The sequence below is a fragment of the Glycine max genome, chromosome 3, assembly GCF_000004515.6.
Source record: "Glycine max cultivar Williams 82 chromosome 3, Glycine_max_v4.0, whole genome shotgun sequence".
In the NCBI taxonomy this organism is placed as follows: Eukaryota; Viridiplantae; Streptophyta; class Magnoliopsida; order Fabales; family Fabaceae; genus Glycine; species Glycine max.
The window spans coordinates 30,156,905-30,178,182 of NC_016090.4; the positions used below are offsets into that span (position 1 = coordinate 30,156,905).

A 21,278-nucleotide genomic window follows, 5' to 3' on the forward strand; every position below is an offset into this window, starting at 1 on the left:
TAGATAGTTAATTTTGTAGTTAAATTAGAACTATAGACTCAATTTCTTTTTATATTTATTGGCTTTATACAAATGTTTACCTACTGAATTAATGCTCTCTAAATGAAACAAATTCCCTGTGATTCGATACTCAGTTCTTATCGTTTTATACTATTTATGACTCAGTACACTTGCTGATTAGTATCGCAGTTAGGTGAGTGCGAAGCGAACAACAAGCCATAACAAAATTACCGATTACCACTAACGCTAGAATTTTATAAATAAAAAATAGCAAAATTAAATGAGACCTCATAGGATTCAACATATTCAAGGCCAAGAACGACGTCGAATAACACCCATTGAATACAGAAAGAGAGAGAGAGAGAGAGAGTGAAACGCAAATAACAATGAATGAAAATGAAAACGAAAAATTGGAACAGAAAAAGATAATCTTTTCCAAGTACACAAATAGCAACAAATGAAGAGTTTGAATGAAAATGAAAAATTGGAACGATAGAGGAAAGGGAGATAGTACCTGTTTTTCAAGTTTCAGGCTTGTTTCGAGTATGTGTAGTTGGTGAGCCATGTGATGGTTCACCTCCGTCGTTGGTGGTTTACTGGTGGTTCGTCGATGGTGGCCGCCCAACGAGGAGACAAAGCGAAAGAGAGGAGTGAGAAAGCCCTAATTTTTTTGTCGATTCTCATCTTTCCTCATTTTTTTAATTTTAATTTTGGACTATGGGGATGTGCATGTTGGCCACCATCGTCCCCAATACGTCCTCGCTATATACCATCGCCATCCCCGTCTTGGCCAACCATACCCAAGAAATTATCGCCGTCCCTGGGACGTCCCCGTCCTCGTGCAGTACTAGAAATGGGGGATGCCAACTACCAGGTGTCCTTGTGCTTCATAGGTGAGCACCATAGGTAGCGGTAGTTTGAATTAATCTTCCCATGCCAGCCCCACACCCTACATAGCAATAGTTATCACTACAGAGAATACCAACAACAACAATAAAAATAGTTATCACCCTACATGCTTGAACTTTTATTGTTGTTGTATCCTACTAACCGAGATTAGCTACATATATCATATACAATACCATTTGGCTTACTTAAAGACCAAGTCACCACTACAGGCAAATTCTAGAATTATTATAAAGTATGAGAAGTCAATTGCTTTCTAATACAAAGATGTAATATCAAGTATGACTTGGATGTAACCCATGCAAGAAAACATTCGGAGAAATCCTTAACAAGAACTTTACCAATAAAAAATGGTTGAACTATAATTTTTTATTTTGGTACCATAAAAAAGTTTTTCCACTTGGAGAATGGATTAGTGGCACATGGAATAATTTCATTATATCTTGTCATCATTTAGTGGAAAAGACAAGTTTCACTCTATATATTCTTTTCATAATTCATTACCTATGCTTGTTTTTCAACAACTTAATAATCATATTGATTTTTTTTATTATAAGCATTAGTCATATTTGAACTAATTAATCATGTATTTCACAACAAAGTTCTCAAATATTTAGAGTTTATAATCCCACAAGTTGAACTTTGTTGCTGATGTGTGTCCTATACGAACAAATCATGAGTTAAGAAAGATTACATTTGTACTTGTGTTCACTGGTGTATTCTGTTGTCAGAGGATGACGTGAATGAACAAACACTTGTTAAAAAATCATTGCATGCAGTGACATATGTAGTGTGATAAGTCCCACATCGACAAGTTTAGGCGATGTAGTAAGGAGCGTGAGCTATAAAAGAAGTGCGTGTAGGATTGAGTAACATACTTACCTGGATGGGGTCAATGGGTGATCAAGAAGGCCCATGGTTTAGGGCAGCAATGTCCATTGCACTTTGGAGGGGTGTTGTTCTAAGGTCTGCCCAAGTGGCAGAGCCTACATCATAATTTGTGGTAGAGGGGACCTGTGTTCGCGCAACCCCTACATCATAATTTGTGGCAGCAACTTCATTTTTTGTTGATTGTGGTCCTTTTCCCCCTGCCTTCTCAATTTTGATCCTCAAGAATTAAATGAGTTGATTGATTGATTCATACACTAAAACATATCTAATTATCTTACATAACTTAATACTTCTAACAAACAACAAGAAAAGGAGATCCTCAAATGCTTATCTTATTCTATGTTTCTATTTTGCAATGGTCAAGTTTTGCAATCATGACTTAGCTCAGCAGGAGCATGAATTCCACCTTCCAAATTCCAGCTCAGCATTATAATTACCTTTCCAAAAGATATATATATATATATATATATATATATATATATATATATATATATATATATATATATATAATGAATACCAACATCCCAATTTGAAAAAGTTGACAAATATCCATCAAGGTAGCACTACAAGTATGAGTATAATAGTTGTATGCTCAATCAAGTTAATGAATTTTTACAGAATATTGTCTAGCACAATTCTTTCATAATGTAGTTGTACAGGAGGTTTCATTTATTAGTTAGTAAATTTAGATTCAGCCGGTCCAAAGATTTTTCTCTGGAAAACTTGAAGATTCAAAGCAACTATAATTTTATGGTCCTCGTCACAATTGAGAGATAAATTTCTGGTCTTTGCAGGAGTGGCTTTGTTCCTGTCTACTATGCCAAAGCTAGAATATACCAGTCTTAGGACTCAATATGTTGTGATGCAGTAAGCAACAAGCTTAAACCAAGTAGTTATCTGGTTTCGTTAATTGTGGTTGAAGCCTGAAGGCATCCATTATCCCTAACTATCCTGGATGGTTGCAAATACTGTCCTAAGTACTACAGAAACAAGAAGACTGACAGTGTAACGAAGTACCACGTCTCTCAAGAGAAATAACAAGCGTTGAAGACTAAACTATAAATAAAAACATTATTTCATTGTACAAAGCATACCTTTCTCGGCCTTTTGGCTAAGATCAAGTGTAGTATCTGTTCTTATCAGTTTAATATTTGATATGTGGACCATTGGTTCACACGATATTAAATTAATTTTTTGAGGGGGAGGGTCCATTATAGTAGCTTGCTACTGGGGCTCTCACGTGTTGCCCTTGCGTTGCACTACTGCACGGGCCTGGCACACCCCACCAAACCAATTTCTAATAGTTGGTCAAAGTTTGGATACCTTGAATAAATTATTCTTACGAGATTGAACACAAACTCTCTTAGTTGGTCAAGGTTTGGATCATACCTGGACCTCCCATCAGGGTTAGATGTGACAATTTTGGTATCCTCTTCAGAGTCATCTCCAGTTCCTCTAACCTTGATGTCTTTGTTGGTGTCAAAGTTTGGTTAAACATAGTTTAGTTGTCTTGTTATCTTGATGAACAGCTGCTCGTGTTGATTAACTTTTCATCTTATCATCTCCATTGACTTTGTTAGGCGGTTCATAATTGTTTATAGAAACTACACACAACAAATATTCAGTTGAATACATATTAGAGTTTAAAAATATTTCGATGGATTTAAAACTTTTTAAACATAAAAAAAAAAACATGAAAGAAGTGAACATGAAATTCCCTGTAAATAGTGCTTCTTTATTTGCCAATTCAATAAAACTCTATTAAAAGAAAAAAAATGAGAATTTGCATAAGATCTGCTAGAACTCTTTCATTTACAATGGCTAGTCTTTCACTGTGATGAGAAAGAATAGTTTCTTTTTGTTCATCTTCATCAATATCACAAACCACACATTTTTTATCCGGCTGGTAACCAACATCTCTTAACCAGATATTTAACTCTGATTGATGTTTTGAGTAAATAAGGCCTGACAAAGGATTTGATGAATCACCGGCAAGGAATGTGTATGTCTTGTTTTTCTCCTCAATCAAACTGTAACCAGGTTCTTTTTTCTCTTTTCACTTTTCCATATTAGTTTTATCATATTGACCCTCTTCCTGCTGCAGCATACATATTAGCTAATAGGACATAGGCAGCTGAGTCTTGTGGAACAAGTGAGACAACTTTTTTAGTAGCAAGTTTTCCAAGCTCTATATTGTAGTGTACTCGAAAACCTGCCAAGATAATGCGCCATGGAGTTGCATCCAGGGGGAATGGCATCTCATTTATGATATCCATGGCTTTTTCTAGCATCCCTGCATGGCTATATAGATCAATAATACAATGGTAGTGCTCCATTGTTGGATTAATGTGATGATCATTGAGTTCCATGAAACTACACATTGATGACTAGCCTCATGCCTCAAGGAGAATAGACTAAAGGCATATCTCTTATCATCCCTGACTTTGAAAGCATTGTAATTAGAGGGATGCATACACGTCCTTTCACCTCAAAACTGTGCTTTACGACCAACGCATGGATTTGCATTCCTACAACAATCTTGCACTGATTGGCCAAAGCTATAATTACAGTAGATAAAGTATAGCAGTTAGGCTTGCATCTTACAGAACAACTCCCACACCTGATCATTAAACCCATTCGACGAATAACCCGCGAGCAAGGAAGTCCAAAACACCACATCTCTGTCACCCTTTTCATCAAAAACTCTCCTCTCATCTCTAACATTCCCAGTTTTCATGTACATATCAACAAGAGTGCTTCCTACCAAAACATGGCGCACAAGTCCAGACTTGACACACTGAAAATGCTCATGTGCACTAGTTGTTCCATCGACGGAACAAGCACAAACATTCAAAATACAAGGGATGGTGTACTTGTCAGGGGATAAACCCGAACGATATTGGGAGACAAAGAGATGGAGGGCTTCTTGGGTTTGGTCACTGCGAGAGTAATGGAGGAGCAAGTTGTTATGTTGTTTCACCACTTTAAAGGTGGTTTGTGCTCATGTGGGGACTACTGGTGATGTTTAGGCTAATATGCTTTTGTTTTTGTTGTTGAGATACAAAGTATATTTTGGAAATGTGATAGGAGATGCAATTCAGAGATATGAAGTAGATTTGGATCACTTTGTTTTGGTTTATATTTGATTTGATTTGATTTGATTTGTATTTATGATAATAGCATGTGTTTAGGGGATTTGCTCTGTATATATCATGCAATTGGAATCATACCTTTAGATTTAGTTTAATTCTTTTCTTTTGTTTAGCCCATCCTTGTATCTACATACTTTCCTTGTTTGAAACTGATTTTAGTGGGTTGTTTTCACCCACTTCAGGATCAGACTTGGACGTCACAACAATCTAAGATTTTCCATTTGCATCGGAGTTAGATGTCACAATTTTGGTATCCTCTTCAGAGTCATCTCTATTTCCTCTAACCTTGATGTCTGTATTGGTGTCAAAGTTCGGTTCTCATAGTTAATTGTCTTGTTATCTTGATGAACAACTGCTCTTATTGATTGACTTTTCATCTTATCATCTCCGTTGACTTTGTAAGGTGGATCATAATTGTTTGTAGAAACTGCACACGACAAACATTCAACCGAACACATATTAGAGTTTAAAAAAGTCTCGAAGGATTTGAGAAAATTTAAACAAAAAAAAAAAACCACAAAAGAGGTGAACTTTAAATTCCCTGAAAATAGTGCTTCTTTATCTACCAATTCAATAAAACTCAATTAAAATAAATAATGAAAATAATACTTCCATAAGATATGCTAGAATTCTTTCATTAACATATCTTTAAAGTTCCACGTGTTCTACTAGTAAAACAACTAACATGAAGGGTGTATCCGACGTCAAAATAACTTTTCATACATCTTAGGGATTTCAGAAGTGAAATGCTGAGAGCATAACGTAAATATTTAATGACTAGGTGGAAATTCTATCGTTTTAAAATTAGATCATCACAGACACCAAGAGAACAATTTTTTCCCCCTTTTTTCATGCAGTCCTTCTCTTTTTTAAGACTATAAATGCTCCGATTCAGCTTGTCATATCCACTATATTGGAATTCTGTTAAGTCTTTTAATTAATATATAAGTTTGATTAATCTAAGGCTTTGTTCTCACCTGCTGACTCAAGGAGCACAGACAATTTGAATCCAAGGGGTAGTACTTTCAATTTGCAAAAGCAGAAAATGAATTTACTAACAAGTAACATCTTTTACAGGAGTCATTTAAAGAAATAATTTAAACTATGTTCAGCAAAACTAATTGAAAAGTTAGTTGATAGTGATAGTTGAAAGTTAAAAAATTATTTTATTAAATTAGAAGTGTTTAAAAAAATTAACTGTTAAAATAATTAAAAAGTTTAAAATGACAAAAATAGATATATTTATATTCTATTATTTTATGTTATATTTTTTTCATGTTAAGTATTCTACTATTAATTTTATACTATTTTTTAAAATATCTTTAATCAAGTTTAAAATAAGATAAGAAAATACACTAAACATTATATTTTTATTATATTAATTAGTATAATAGTTAAAATAAATCATCTAATATAAAATTATTCAAAAAATAATAGATAAAATATAATGTTAAAATAATAAATTAAATATTATAAGTGATACAATGGTTAAAATAAATATTGTAACATAAAAATTGTGGTTTGGTTTACTGTATGAATTGTGGATGAGTTTGTTTCCCTTAGCAGGTAAACAGGCTGGGATTTTAACAGGATTTTACTATACCGTGTTTGGATATACATCAAAGCAATTGGATCCACGTCTAAACTAACGCTCTCCTTTGTCGCTTCTGTGTCCTTAATCAAATTGGACGTAGAAATAGGTAAATATGTATGTTCTTTATGCGAAAGCAAACACGAACTTAGTAGTTTAAATTCATGACAGATCAAGGTGATGATGTAATATGGACCTGGAAATTAGTTAATCAAGATGGTGACATGAAATATTTATAATATATTCTGCATTGGTCCAATCAATTGTTTTGGATGGCAAACCCGGTGAAGGGTTCTATAAGGTATTTGTGCAATGCAAATCAGAAGAACTATGGTAAGTTCTACTTCTTGATAAGATAAAAAGAATACATCAATCGAATGAATGTGTTTAATAAGGACAAGGACTAACACCTTGATTTTTAGGTTCGAGATGCAGGATTTGCACGTTTCTGAAACACTTTGTCATCATTTCGTTGCACTTTCAGAAGCTTATATGCAGATTAATGAGCAATAGCGGTTTGGCTGAGTTCGAATCCTTTGCTATGAACCATAACCTGTGAATCACATTGTGTGCTGAAGGATTGAGAATATGAGAGAATTCACGTGCACATTTAGCGAAAAAACAAATCCGTGTTTGTGATTATTGGAGATGTCTAAACAGATATGAGTATATAAGAACTTTAGTGTTCAACTTTGGATTATAAGCTGCGTGAACATAAAGGAGCCATGGATAAATACCTTGTACGCTGCGTGAACATAAAGGAGCCATGGATAAATACCTTGTACGCATACATTGAGTATAGAAACCATTCGGTAACAAAATTCTAAGCAAAGCATCTTGTTTGCTTAGTAAGAAACACCATGATATTAAAAAGTTAAATGAATTATAGTTATTACAACAGAACTAAGTTCCACTTTTGTTACTTATTTACTAATCAGTACCATTGAAAAACAAGGAGTGGAAATTTTATTACTTGAAACCACAGAAAAAACTAAGAAATGAGAAAAAGGCCAACAAAAGCACAAACTGGTGTCATCAGTTTGCCACATTATTGACCCTTACACCTTCTTAGCTAAGTATCTGACGTAAAGCTGGAATCAAATGTGAATACACTTCTAACAATAAATCTCTTCTTCCCAAGTACAGGCTATTGTTAAAGTAAAAATCACATATATTAGCAGAGTTAGCCAAGTTTAATAAAACTAATGTCCAGTTTCTTAAACCTCGTTTGCTTTGAGATATTGAGATATAAAATAATGTAATAGAAAAATTAAATGACAGTTGAATTATTTCTAATATACGAATGAGGAAGAAGGAAAGACTATACCAATCAGATGGCCGAAGTTGGAGTATCATGCCATGGGTGTTTGTTTTGTGAAAAGAACCCACATCGAGCAGCTTACTATGTTGAAGTACTATGCTATAAAACGAGTTACTACCCGAGTAATGTACGGAGTCGTGTGGTAAGTACAAAGTGAACTTTTAGCTTTTACTAAAGAATGCCGTGTACTTGTCACATAAAACTGGCATACGCTAATTTTTATTTTTTTTTCAAAAGGGTTTTCTTATGAGGATCCTGCCATTCAGTTGAAGTTTCTGGCATTCCTTCTATAATAATTAGACCTTGGAAATAATGCAGTTTTGAGTTGAATTTTTTTTAGAAATTTTTGTTGTGTGGACAGTGTGGTTATCTATTCTATATGTAATTGACAGATTGGCTTTATAGTATTTTTTATCTTTAACGAAACTGTGTTAAGTTTCCATTGGTTTGGTTTGATATGAACTCTTTTACGGTCACTGTTTTTTCTTTTCAATACCCTTTTAGTTTTGCTTTTGATAAATTGATTCTTAATCTTCGGTTACAATTTCAATGCTGCATCATGCTCTTCGATCACATTTTTTTATAAAACAAAACCAAAGCCATTGAAAAGATATTATTACATGATTCAGTTTGTTTTTGCAGTCGGGTGGAAATTAGTCTTCTGTATGCAATGCCTTCTGTTTGTTTGATGTGCCATCTCAGTCTTTGGCGTTACAAGACATTATCTAATTGAAAGACATTGGCAGTTTACGAATTCAGATACTATTTTATTATTTAGATGGTAGGTATCAAGTTAACTGACCCCGTATAATTTTGACCAAATTTCACATTTTATTTATTTAGTGTTAAGAGGATAAATAGGAGGATATTATTGGAAGATAAAAGCTAATCAAAGGACATTGAACAAAACTGAGAATCAAGAGCATAGTGCTGCTAAATCTTTAGTGCTGCTAAATCCCTGAACTGCACAAGAATTTAAACTAAACCAGAAACAAACACAACAATAGCTATTTATTTGTTTGCTCTTAATTTTCTATACACTATAAGTCAATATTATCTTAATTTCACTACTTCTATACATTGGTGTTCTATTAGCTTAAACTCCTCTCTAACAGATAACAGGTTGTTGTGCTAAGTCTTTATGTATCTGCACAAAGAGGCATACCCCTCAATCCTGCCAAAGGGCATGTGGTTCCGTTCCACCACGCTGCTTCCAAAGCCTTCATGCTTTCCCCGTTGGCTTTTCCTCTCTTAGTCTTCCAAGAGCCAATTAACAAAATGGAAAGCATATGAAGTCAATCTTCTGTTCAGATGCTCAGTGTTCTCAGTTCTCTTTCGTGCTCTTGAAACCAGTCACTATTTTTCTTACTTCAACCATATATACTCACGAGGATTCAACAAAGCAACAACTCTGATGCAAAAGTATAAGGTCATGTCAAGCAAAACAATGGAATGACTGAGGTAGTATAAGCTTTTTGATAAAGTGTCCAGAAGGAAGATGTGGCAACCAAATATTTCCAGCATGATCTCGACGATGCTCTCTAAAAAGAAAGAGAGCACTTTGAAGTTTCAGATTTTGGTAGGATCACATTGTTGGAATCCAGAAACTGCTGTTTGTTTCAATAATGATTTTGATTATGATCACACAAGAAGGACAAGGTAAATGGCAAATAAAAACACAAACTTTAGTCCCACATCCGGAGCGTATGCTTCAATAGACTTAGAAGTTGTCCTATATAAAAGTACACATCAGATAGCTTGAGTTATCTTTGCGCTTGGGGCAATGACGCAGCTAGTGAGGTTCTAACTGAGGCGCGTCTATTGCTGGTTGAAAACTATTTCCAAACCCCCTCTTAGGCCTGGGTTTGGCTCAGGCCTTTGAGAATTTCTGGAAGGGCTCCCTTTGGGGTAATGCCCTGCTATTGTAGTTTTGAACTTTGAAAAAAAAAATTTCCTTACAAATTTCTTTTATGTAAAATGATAGTAAGTCATAAATAAAGTAGTCATTACAAACATGCAATATGTTGTTGTAGCATACATTATTCATCCCATAACTAAAACCTCCATGACCTTGCTCAAAATTACATATTTAACACTTTATCACTTCCACCTTTTCCAATTACATATTTAACACTTTATCACTTCCACCTTTTCCAACCATGCTTATGCTTGCCAAATCCAAACCTGCCATGCTTCCAACGCTTGCCATATTTCCCATGCTTGAACTTTCCATGACCATAGTAGGCTCCGTGTCCAAAACGATGATATCCATGAGCCATATGGTGTCACTGTTGTATTTTGTTGTTAGAAGTCAGAAGGACTGAGAGGTATTTTCTCAAACCTAGCTGGAGAGACATTTCTTTTAAAGCGCTTGCAGTTGCATAGATAGGGGTGTGAAAAGCCCCACATTGGGAAGTTTAGGCGAAGTAAGCTCGAGTTATAAAAGAAATGTGTATGGGATTGAACAACATACTTACCTGGATGGGGTCAATGGGTAACCATGAAGGCCTATGGCCTAGAATAGTGACCTCCATTGCACTTAGGAGGGGTGCTGTACTAAGGTCTGTTCAAGAGACAGAGCCTATGTCATAATTTGTGGCAGAGGGAGCCTGTGTTCGCGCGGCCCCTACCAATTCAGTTATAACATTTTAATTATTCAATTTTGTTTTGAACCTTGTATTTTGCTCAAATTCAGCCCCTACCAATTCAGTTAGTTTGTACCTTGTATTTGCTGTAAGTGTGTAATGGTGTGAAAGTTAATGTTTTGAGTATTTTCTGATTGTTGATTGAAATTTGAAATGATTTATTGTCATGTCAACACCATCACCAACAACAATAAATTGGTGTTACATGACAAAGGAGGATAATTGGGTGGTGGTAATTCAATTTCAAGCATAACAAATTAGTATTGTACCTCCAGGATATGGAGGTGCAGCAGGTGGATAGCCATGTGGGGCAGGATAAGCTGGTGGATGATATCCTGAATGAGGATAAGCAGTGGGTGGATACCCTCCCGGAGGCGGATATGCTGGTGGATATTCTGAAGGATAGTAACCGGAATGTGGATATCCTCCCAGCGGCGGATAGGCTGTTGGGGGATACCCTCCTGGAGGTGGATAGCCTGATGGTGGGTATCCATGTGGAGGAGGGTAGGGGGGTGGTGCACTTGGATATCCTAGATGTGAAAATATACCTCTCTCACTAGACTCATCATCATTCTTGTCTTTTCTGTTGCTCATGTTGGTTCAACCTATAACCAAAAAAGAAAGAAAAGGATTCTCAATAAATTAAGTCTCATCAATCAAAATATCATAACATCATTCATTGAAAGAGTACACAATCAAATGAAATCAGTTCCTTGTTAGTCTTGAAGATTTTCATTTTTAAACTAGTAAGTATAACAGAAGCAGAATAAGAACTAATTGGGAAATTCAACAACTTAAGTTCAATTTATCATCTTTCCTGAATATAAAACAATGTAAATTAGAAGGAATGAAAGTTATCTGCATTAAATCTGTCCCAACCAGTTGATGCCAGTAAGAATATAACAAGTATCACCATTTTGTGATTTTCTACACAGGACATAATCATCATTGCATTATAAAAAATAAAAAATAAAAATAAACATGTTACAAATCTAAAAGATCAATTTCCCTACAGCATGGAACTCATTTTCAAGTACAAAGTAGGAGATTTTTATAATAGTTCAACACTAATTATGTCTTCATAACTTTGAAAACTAGATGTTCCAATCAGCTCTTCTATCAGAATGGCAGAGATTACACCGTTGGTCTATGGAAATGTGCAAGGATGATGGAAACAGTTATCGCTAATCAAACAACCGAATAAAAATGGGGAGACAATTAGGGTGTGTTTGGTTCTGTTTTTATTTTCTGAAAACTATTTTCATTTTCAAACAATTAGAATTCTAAAAATATGTTTGATTTGACTTTTTATTTTCTGTTTTTAGAAAATAAAAACACTGAAAATTTATGATATATTGACTTCTTGTATTTTTAGATTTGCTTAAAATTACATTTCTTTTCATCGCATTTTCATTTCACCCAAAATGAGGTTCCTGTTTTCAACTAAAAACACTGAAAACGAAATTTTATTGTTTTCATTTTTTTGGTTATTTTCTGTTTTCATTTTCACTAAAAATGTTTTCAAAAATCCAATCAAACACATTTTCATCACTATTTTCTACTTTTAGTGAACATGAAAATAGAAAACAACCAAACCAAACACCCCCTTATTTATTAGTTCTTAGTCTTTTATGTGAACTCATAAAATACAAGAACAACATAGAATAAATTATTCAAATAATTATACTAAGAAAAAAGTATCATAGAAATGAAAAAAAAAAATGTCATGGCATATTGTAATATAGAACAATTTCTAGAAACAGTTCAGAAATAAGATACAAAAATGGAGTTTGCACCAACGTGTTCAAGGATGGAATCAAGTTATTCCTTAACTTTCACATGCAACAGCATACATATGATCCAGTAAATCGATAAAGAAAAGATCATGGACACACAAATAGTTATTAGATGAGCACTGGTTAGTATAGTGTCCTTGCAGAAGAAAAAAAAAATTGCGAAAAGATCATAGTTCATCCTAAACAGCATCAAGAAAATATTAAAAAACCAAAAAAGTATAACAAAACTCATTTCTCATCCCCTCATATCTCGTAGTCCTTCCTATTTGAAACAAGTACAACCAATACATCAATATCTAGCACACCCTTAAAGGGCAATGAAGAAAAAGGTTCATCTCAACATTCAGAATCTATCAAAGTTTAATCAAGATGCAGCAGGGGAAAAAATTGATTAAACCCATGTTAATTTCATCATGATCAAGCCAAAGGGTAAATGAGAATCTTAGAAAAACAGCAAAACAAACACCAAGATTGGCACAATCCAAAAACCATGGAGAACCCTGTTGATCATTATACCACAGATATTGAAATTTACCAAAGAAAGAAAGAAGAATCATAACATGCCAATCAAACCAAACTGAAAACAGAATCAATTGCCACACAAAATATTTGGTTGCAAACAATGGAAAAAAAAGAAGACAAAATCATTGTTGCTTCATGCTTACGCAAATGGAAATTGTAAATGCTTTCTCCAAAATCTTCCAAAGGTGATGAAAGAAAATGCTTGTTGCTAAAAGAATAATAAAAATGCATAAATTGAAACTTTACCTATTCTTATACTTATCGTTTCTCTTGATTTTAAAAAGCACACGAAGCTATGACGCGTTTGCTTTTTGTTGAAGACTGCTATGAACTGCACGTAATAGCATGGCATATATACATCTTTTATTACAAAACATAAAAATATCATATTTTTCTCTTCCAATGGAAACTTATGTATCTACATCACCTTATTCTTGAATCTCATCAAATCAACTTATAATTTCTCTTTCCATGTCTTTTTTATATCATAAATTTTCACATTAAATTAAATTATTAAATCAAATCACATTAATATTAAGTTATTTTTTAATTAATTATTCAAATAGAAGAAATTTTACTTCCGATAATTTCAATAATCAATATTTAAACTTCTTGAATCAACATTATAAAAAAACATTAATTATAATAAAACATTTATAAATTATTATTAAAAATATAAGTTCAAATAATTTTTGAAATTATAAAAATTATATTTATTATCATTAAAATAACTATTTATCAATTAAATATTTTTATATAATATTTTTAATTTTTTATATTTTATAAATATACTCGTGCATTACACGATACGTACGTACTAAATTAATTTATTATTAGTTATGAATAAAATAACAGAGAATAAGGGGGAAAAAAAAAACAGAAGGTTGCAACTTGCATGGACACTCCCCTAAAAAAAATAAAAATGAAAAACCTTGCATGGACGCGAGTGTTAGAGATACACCTAAATACCAATTACCAACTCTGGCTTTTAATTAAGGTTTACTGTCGTTTTCTTTTTGATACATCAATGATGGTGCGTAATGTTAGGTATGGAATTGCATTAAATTTTACCAACTCTTAAAAAGTTTCTACAGTTTAAACATTGAAAATTATTTGTTAAATAGAATATAGAAAGAGGACAAAGGACGTGCAAAAAGAAGCAAGCTTTACTTTCTAAATTATATTTTTAGAAAAATGAATTTTAAATTTGTTGAATTGTCACCCATCATTTATCAACTACAATAACATTCTAACATAGAACCCATCATGGATATTTAAAGCGTAAAATTTGAAAGAAATTTCCTTTCTCAATTTAATCAAAATATCATTTGAAGTATCACAACAAATTTCTGATGAAGCGTAGACGGTCAAACCATCAATTTGAAATATGATTCATTTTAATAAATATGTTCGGTAATTTTCAAACAAATGAGAACTATGAAAAATCTAAGCTCATAAGAAAATATAAACAAGTGTGATCAAAATTTATGATTTTCAATAAATTTCAATCTATATTAAAGAATGTTCCAAAGAATATGTTAAAGAATGTGTTATTAACATTTTTCTATAAACAGAAATATAATCACCAACAATCTCCAATAGTTTGTCCCCACTGGCTCTAAGTCCTCAATCCGCCACTGATTAAGTTAGTTTTACAAATTTACTAAGGTTGTGTTTGCTGCAAAGTATCACAAATTATTCCAAGAAATGTAAACACGGAAATATCACATTCCCATGTTTATTACACAAGTTTTAACAATATATTCTTAGGCATTGTTGATTCCCAAGAATATAAAATACTCACCTTTGTTTTTCTTCTTATGTTATTCTCATGACGAAGAATGGGTATCTAGATTCCCATCAAAATGTAAGTTACTTCACCTTTGTTTTTCTTCTTATGTTATTCTCATGACGAAGAATGGGTATCTAGATTCCCATCAAAATGTAAGTTACTTCCTATAATAGCTATCCATGTCCACTATCTTCTCTCCTATATCTTTTTTTTAATTAAATAATTTTTTAAAATGATCAAATACCAATTCATGGGTATAATATTTTCTGACATAATATTCCAACAAGATGTAATTCCTAAGAATTAATATTAAACCTCGAAACAAACACTCTCTAATATAATAAAATAATATTAATCAAATAAGGAAATAAATTAAAAACATAATGTGTTAGAGATCTCACATCAATTAATGATATGACTAAAGTACATAACTAGAGGATAACTCTCACTTTACAAGTTGATTTTGTAAGGTTGAATTAGGTTTCAAATTCTAAAATGGTATCAAAGTCTATTTTTTAACCATTGTTGACGGGCTTATTGGGTCATCATCAGACCACTTATAGATGTCCAATCCAACAAACTTTAAACTAGAGATGATCAATCCTTCATGTAAAAATTACTTTTATCAATTATGATACTAGTTGGTAAAACAATACATTATAAAAATGAATAATTACACAAACCCCTAAACCTTAACCAACTAGGTATGATATGTGCAACATGTGAATTTCATGGGATAGTACACATCTAAGGCCAAAACACAACCCACCAGAAAGAGAAACACAATAAAATGCTAAACATATTGTTAGGATTTGAAGTGTTGTGGACTGCAATGTGTCTGATATGAGTGTTCCATTCCATTTATGTCTGGCATGGACAAGGTTCCCCTTGTGCTCATAGTAGGAGTGAATCGGCAAACAAGTCAAGCTTGAGAACTCACATCTGTTTCTGGTACAATCTTCTATAGATTTTTGCACCTTCATGTTCTGCATGAATCTCTCTCTCAGTCCTTATTGCCATGGGGTTGCTTAACAACCACCCTTCACTGTCACACAACATAGCCGGGTCCAAAACTTCTATATGTTTGAGTGTTTCAACTTCATCAAACTGATTTCTCATGTCAAGTGCCATTTCAATCACATCAGACTGTATGAATACCTGCCATAACACAATAACAAACGCGAATTTCAGCAAAGTTGATTCAAGTACATGCATTTAAGATGCCCTTGGATGTTTCTCATGCACATTTCCTGGAGATCTCTTGCATTATGTAAGACTTATGAGTGCATTTGAAGATAGAAAGATTATTTATAAACCTTGATATTTGAATTAAAATAGATAGTTGGAAGACGTTAATTATTAGTTAGGTCTCCAAGAGATGATGAAGTAACCTTAGAACTTAGAAGGAACATTGGGATACTAAAAGTCATATTGCACAGGAGCAAAGGACATATTTCAAACAGAAAGTTTTACAATTTTATTTTGCTCATTCCGTCTAATCCCTACATGCCAAAGTAATAGTTTAACTCATCTCCAGAAAGCATGAATGAATGAAAAACATTGGGTTAGTCACTTGGGAAGCTAATGCAGACATCAAAGTCAAAAGACCAGTCATGTTTCCCATCATCAATGAAAAAAGCAATACTGTACGCATTGTGGCAGTTTGGTATTGACTTTTGAGCATATTGCTCAACTCCTCAATCCCCAACCTTATTTTGGTTTTTCTCAATGCTTTTGTTGCAAATTGTGTACGGGGGTACATTTGCATTGATATAATGAATGAGATTCATCTTCCAATGTTATCACAGAGGTAGAAAATCTAATTCCATGCATTATTACCCCATAAAGGATAATGCACAATGGAAAAATCCCAAGCATATTGCTGATAGTCGTCTTCAAACTGGAAGAGTCAATTAGTATATAATCACAAGTCGACCAATATGTCAAGTATACACTCATATTTATCTTTCTCAAAACTTGAAGCTTTTCTTCTCCTTCGTTATTAGCTCCTTCAAAAATCATTAAAGAGTAACATATCTCTCAGTCCCTGGTATCAACAATTATAAATGCTCGTAGCATTACACCACTTCAGTCTTACTTTATTTTATAGGAAAAGGAAGACAGATAGGATATGGAGTATGGCTCTTATACAATGAATAATAGCAAGAAACTTCTAATTCATACAAATTCAAGTAAGACAGTATAAGAAGGTAATCTCAAAGGAGAATATTTACCAACCCACTAGGAGAACACACATGACATTTACAATCGATTAAAAATGTATAAGAGTGAGTAGAAATTATACCTGTCCCCCAGGCATTAAATTATCTACTATAGCACCAACCAAAGGCTTCTGCAGAACTCTTCTTTTATGATGTTTTTTCTTGAAATGTGGGTCTGGACACTGCATGTATAGAATGAAATCATTTAACCAGAAAAAAAAAGGCCATTAGATGTAAAACCTTTTTAAGTATTAGCATTTTAGTCAACAAGCCCTTCTTGCCTTGCAGTGCTCCATAGGGGTCTCAATTGCCCCTGAAAGCACTCCCCCTCCTGTTGAACAGCCTTAGGTTGCTCAATGGGGCCTACCAGCTTAGTACTATAAAAATGTAGATGACATCCTATATAGAACATAGATACAAAAGTACGTCATAGAATTCCTAGTACATGGAGATAAACTCACCAATACTGAAACTAAGACCAAGGGCCCGGGATATGATTCTACCAACTGCTTGAAAGAAATTGTCGCGTTTGCAAACAAGAAAAGTCTGCATTTTAGTGTAACAACAGTCATCACCCTAGCATTGAAAAAAATAAGCATGTATATATTTTACTCCACCATCTATATATGTAGATTTAGGATAGTACATGTTATCAAGAGCCAGATCCTTTGCCCATGACTCAGCACGCTTGACTATCTGCACAAGGAAGTATAACATTATCACTCAAGATATCCCCTATATTCAAAGCTTAATGTGCCACAACACATAAGAAATCAAAACTATTTGAAAGAAAGAAATTATCAAGGGCATTTGAAACCAAAAGTGGCAGAAAGAAAAAAGGGTTCCATACCCTTTCCCGTATTTCCAATCCCAAAAAGTTTCTCTCTTTAGGAGTTCTTTTAGCCAGCCACATTAGAAACCTGCCACTGCCTGACATTGTTTACAACAACAGATAAGCTGGAACAAGTGCACTTATAGGTTTCTCAGGTAGTGAAATGATTAATCGATCCTTGTCCTAGACGTAATAGAATTTTGATGTCAAAAGAAAAAAAATAATGAAAATAATTGGAATATCAATTTCAACAACATATTTTGGTTACATAAATTAAAAGGGTCAACTACTCAACTCCAACCTCAGTACTATTACGTAAGAAACAAATTTCATCATTGTCAACTTCCACATACATGATCTGTGCCAGTCCTTAACAGACACACTAAATGCATCAAATAAATTATCATTGAGATTCAGGTTACCACATCCAATGTCCACCATGAGTGGCAATGTTGGGTCTGCAAAGGCATGGTTCCAGTCTGGTACTTGTGCAGGAACCTACAAAGAAAAAGAATCACATTTAGTGGAAAGCAAAAGGCTCCTTCAATTCATGGTAAATTGATTCATCGAACCAATATCCTAACCCCATGCCACAAAAGCTATTTATGTCTTGTTTCTATATCTGCCTCTGGTTCTCCAAATCAATATACCACGAGTTTAGTTTTTGATATACTAATAGGTGTAAAGACTTTTGTACAGTCAACTAATTAGAAATCACTATAGATATGACTTTTAAATTAACAAAAGTCAGCAATCTTATCATACAGGACAATTCATGATTGGATACAACAATAATAACAAAGCCTTATCCCATTAGGTGAGATCGGCTACATAGATACATGAAACCATTCAACTTGGTTAAAGACCAAAATTTCAAAGACGTTTAACTCTGGCTATGGTCTCATAGCGAGTCCCCAAGCCCGGATAAAGGATGAGGGTTGTGTTAGGCATTTGGCAACAAATGTAAAACTCGGTGATATAATGACCATGACAATCCATGACTGGATAACAGTGTAAAAAAGAGAACTTTTACACTCAGTGCATTCTAATTAATTTCTTAGTTCCAATACCTCACTGTATAACAACTTGAATAGACGCGGACAAACAGACTAAATTGAAAACAAACATCATTAGCATAGAGACCAAAATTACATTTTATCCATATATAATATCACACATAATATATGATGAAAATTAAGCTCTGACTAATAAAATGAACATGAACAACAAGCTAAAACAATGGAATGGAGAAATTGAATTTATAGAGGAACATATTACCGAGAAAGAAGAGCTTAGGGGATTAACATGCTGCCTTATCCTGACGTGACCCAGATCCTGAAATTGGATACACAACAGCATAAAATGGTTAAGCAAACAAACAAATATAAATCAGGAAAACCAAAAATAAAAAAACTAACACTCAAACTCAAAACATAATAGTTCTTCTTACATTAGGTTGTGCATCACATCATATAATATTAGTGGGTTATAAGTTGTTTTTATTGGCAAATGTAATGTTAATTCATTAGAATGTTAGTTTTGTCAGCAAGAGAGAATCAAACTCATGACATTTCCCCTCTTCCCTTCCCCCTTAACCATCCAATCAACCTTATAACTCCCTAGGGGATTACAAGGTTGGTTCAATGATTGATGAGAGGAGGGAAAGAAAAAAGTCGTAAGTTCGAATCCTTCAACTAACAAAACTAACAACTAACATTGGTAAACAAAATATCTATGAACTTTTTCTTTTTTATCATCAAATGTTAGTTTTGTTGGAAATGTCAATTGGGGGATTCCAATCCGCAACTCTCTCCCTCCCTTCTCTCTTCACCATTTTCCAATCTCATTGGGACAACCTTATATCTATAAAAAAAGCATCATATGAATATAAAAAGGCAAAATTGTATTTTTTTATCATCTAATTGTCTCTAATTTCGATTTTTGTCCCCTTTTAAATTTATTCACGAATTTTATTCCCTAATTATGTCTAAATATGGTTTCCAAGCCTAAATTTAAACGTTGACTACGTTGACTTTCACTTTCACGTGTCAGGTTTTGATTGAACGTTGAACATGACAGTCAAAAGAAGACTAAAATGAAAATTGGAAATAACTGGGGGATAAAAATGTAATTTTGCCTAAAAAAAAAGTTACCAAGTTGTAAGAGAGGTTGAGGTCAGCATATTCCAATGCCACCAGCTGTGAGCTTCGCGGAAGGGGCTGTTGTTCATGTTGTTGTTGTAGTGTTGCTTGAGCGGAAGAGGACACGTGGCAGTTGGAGGAGAAAGAGAGGGAAGAAGGAGTAGGGGGAGTAGCGAGAAAAGGTGAGAATCGTAACATTAGTCGCGAACTCTGTGATTGCAACAACAAACGGGAACAACAGTAAGAAGAAGCCATCGAGCCTTATCTATTGTTGTAATTCCTTGTTCTTGCTCGGTTGTTTTGTTACTTTACTTACTCCCCTTCAATTTTAATTAGTTTTTTCGCCTGGTAAAATGGGCCACCTTCCGAGCCCATGTAGCATCAACTTATCTCATCTTTAAAACTACGTTAATTACAATATAATTCTAGTTTTTCCTTATCTTATTTTTGGTTTCTCTGTTTTTTTTTTTAATTTTAATTTTTTCACTTTAATTTTTATCTCTTAATTTTTTTGTTTGGCTTATTGACCCTATGTTTTGTGTAACGATAATATATTAAGTATTTTTTTTGCTTTTTTGTTTTTTTTCCGATTATGATATTCATAAGAAGTTGAGGTTGGATGACAAATTTTTATCGAAAATCATGAGAGCAAATAAGGTGGGTATTTTCCTTCAAATACCATTTATTTCATATCCAATTATCAATTAAGATTCGAGCTATAAATCACTTAATTAAAAAATACAAATCAGTGTCGATTGTTGTTAATGATATATTAAGTTTTAACTTTTGTCATTGAAAGTGTAAATTAACTGATGCAAAAAAATTTCATTTTAACTTATGATCTATAATAAACTGAATTTAATAATCATATATTGATAATGTAAAATAATTTTATAATATAATTTAATCACAAATTATTATTAAGACTTTTAAAATAATTATCATAAAAGTTAATAAATTTACTATACATACATTATGAATTATAATTAAATGACAATGTAAAACATTTATTGTATGATCATTAAACTTTTTTTAATAATATTAATGAAATGGAAATTATTTTAATTTATAAAATAATTAAATAATTATTTAAAAAAAATAACCAATTATTAGCTTAAGTCCGAGTATTAACCATGTAGTTTTCTTATACTGGGGGGGGGGGGGATCCTCATAAGAATTTTACAATTTTACTTGCGCAAAATTGTCTCCTACAAAATTGCATATAGATTCATTTAGGTGAGATTCATTTAATTTTATTAAAGAATAAAATATGATTTTCCATCTACATAAATATAAAAATATTCCAAATTTGTTGTTGTAAAAGTTTTAGTCTGTTTTGGTTAGGATGTAGGTTCAATAAATCTAAACCTATAATGATAATTTTTTTTACATTAATTATGCATATGAATTATGTAAAAAAACAAATCAATACATGCAAGTTCAAATATTTGAGCCTAAAATAATATA

At 33.1% G+C, this 21,278-nt stretch overlaps 2 protein-coding genes, 4 non-coding genes and 2 pseudogenes across 8 annotated transcripts; 5 read left to right on the forward strand and 3 right to left on the reverse strand.

Annotated features, from left to right (window-relative positions):
- The first annotated feature begins 1,780 nt into the window (after positions 1 to 1,780).
- Positions 1,781 to 1,941, forward strand: LOC113001347 (U1 spliceosomal RNA). Its single transcript, XR_003266664.1, has one exon. It is a non-coding gene; the product is annotated as a U1 spliceosomal RNA (small nuclear RNA).
- A 946-nt stretch (positions 1,942 to 2,887) lies between these two features.
- Positions 2,888 to 3,083, forward strand: LOC113001091 (U2 spliceosomal RNA). Its single transcript, XR_003266419.2, has one exon. It is a non-coding gene; the product is annotated as a U2 spliceosomal RNA (small nuclear RNA).
- Positions 3,005 to 10,395, reverse strand: LOC121174570 (pentatricopeptide repeat-containing protein At2g27610-like; annotated as a pseudogene).
- Positions 7,994 to 8,100, forward strand: LOC113001328 (uncharacterized; annotated as a pseudogene).
- LOC113001326 (U4 spliceosomal RNA) lies at positions 9,627 to 9,777 on the forward strand. Its single transcript, XR_003266645.1, has one exon. It is a non-coding gene; the product is annotated as a U4 spliceosomal RNA (small nuclear RNA).
- LOC100815897 (annexin A7) lies at positions 9,824 to 13,219 on the reverse strand. 3 transcript variants are annotated; one of them, XM_041014486.1, is made up of 3 exons: positions 13,071 to 13,219; positions 10,776 to 11,111; positions 9,824 to 10,487 (listed from the first exon to the last, which is right to left on the reverse strand). In XM_041014486.1, the coding sequence occupies exons 2-3, from the start codon at positions 11,098 to 11,100 to the stop codon at positions 10,429 to 10,431; spliced, it is 384 nt and encodes a 127-aa protein (XP_040870420.1). In that variant the 5' UTR covers positions 11,101 to 11,111; positions 13,071 to 13,219; the 3' UTR covers positions 9,824 to 10,428. The 3 variants fall into 3 exon arrangements, with proteins under 3 accessions (XP_040870420.1, XP_006576675.1, XP_040870421.1); XM_006576612.4 differs by having other exon boundaries at positions 12,968 to 13,074; XM_041014487.1 differs by lacking the exon at positions 13,071 to 13,219 and adding an exon at positions 12,838 to 12,959.
- On the forward strand, positions 10,331 to 10,491 carry LOC113001358 (U1 spliceosomal RNA). Its single transcript, XR_003266675.1, has one exon. It is a non-coding gene; the product is annotated as a U1 spliceosomal RNA (small nuclear RNA).
- Positions 13,220 to 15,220: 2,001 nt separating the features above from the next.
- On the reverse strand, positions 15,221 to 20,244 carry LOC100788255 (tRNA (guanine-N(7)-)-methyltransferase). The gene is made up of 8 exons (XM_003520333.5): positions 19,824 to 20,244; positions 18,949 to 19,005; positions 18,093 to 18,168; positions 17,689 to 17,768; positions 17,485 to 17,534; positions 17,300 to 17,384; positions 16,922 to 17,020; positions 15,221 to 15,774 (listed from the first exon to the last, which is right to left on the reverse strand). Exons 1-8 carry the CDS (start codon positions 20,064 to 20,066, stop codon positions 15,553 to 15,555), a joined length of 912 nt encoding a protein of 303 aa, XP_003520381.2. The 5' UTR covers positions 20,067 to 20,244; the 3' UTR covers positions 15,221 to 15,552.
- Positions 20,245 to 21,278: the final 1,034 nt, after the last annotated feature.

Bases quoted from the DNA above. Each gene is read 5' to 3' on its own strand.
- LOC100815897 (XM_041014486.1), bottom strand. From the start codon at position 11,100: ATGAGCAACAGAAAAGACAAGAATGATGATGAGTCTAGTGAGAGAGGT. The intron at 10,488-10,775 runs GTACAATACTAA...CTGAATTGGTAG, and splicing joins TGCACCTCCATATCCTGGAG to GGGCCGCGCGAACACAGGCT.
- LOC100788255 (XM_003520333.5), bottom strand. From the start codon at position 20,066: ATGGCTTCTTCTTACTGTTGTTCCCGTTTGTTGTTGCAATCACAGAGT. The intron at 19,006-19,823 runs GTAACTTTTTTT...ATCCAATTTCAG, and splicing joins TCAACCTCTCTTACAACTTG to GATCTGGGTCACGTCAGGAT. The intron at 17,769-18,092 runs GTAACCTGAATC...AAACAATGTCAG, and splicing joins CATGGTGGACATTGGATGTG to GCAGTGGCAGGTTTCTAATG.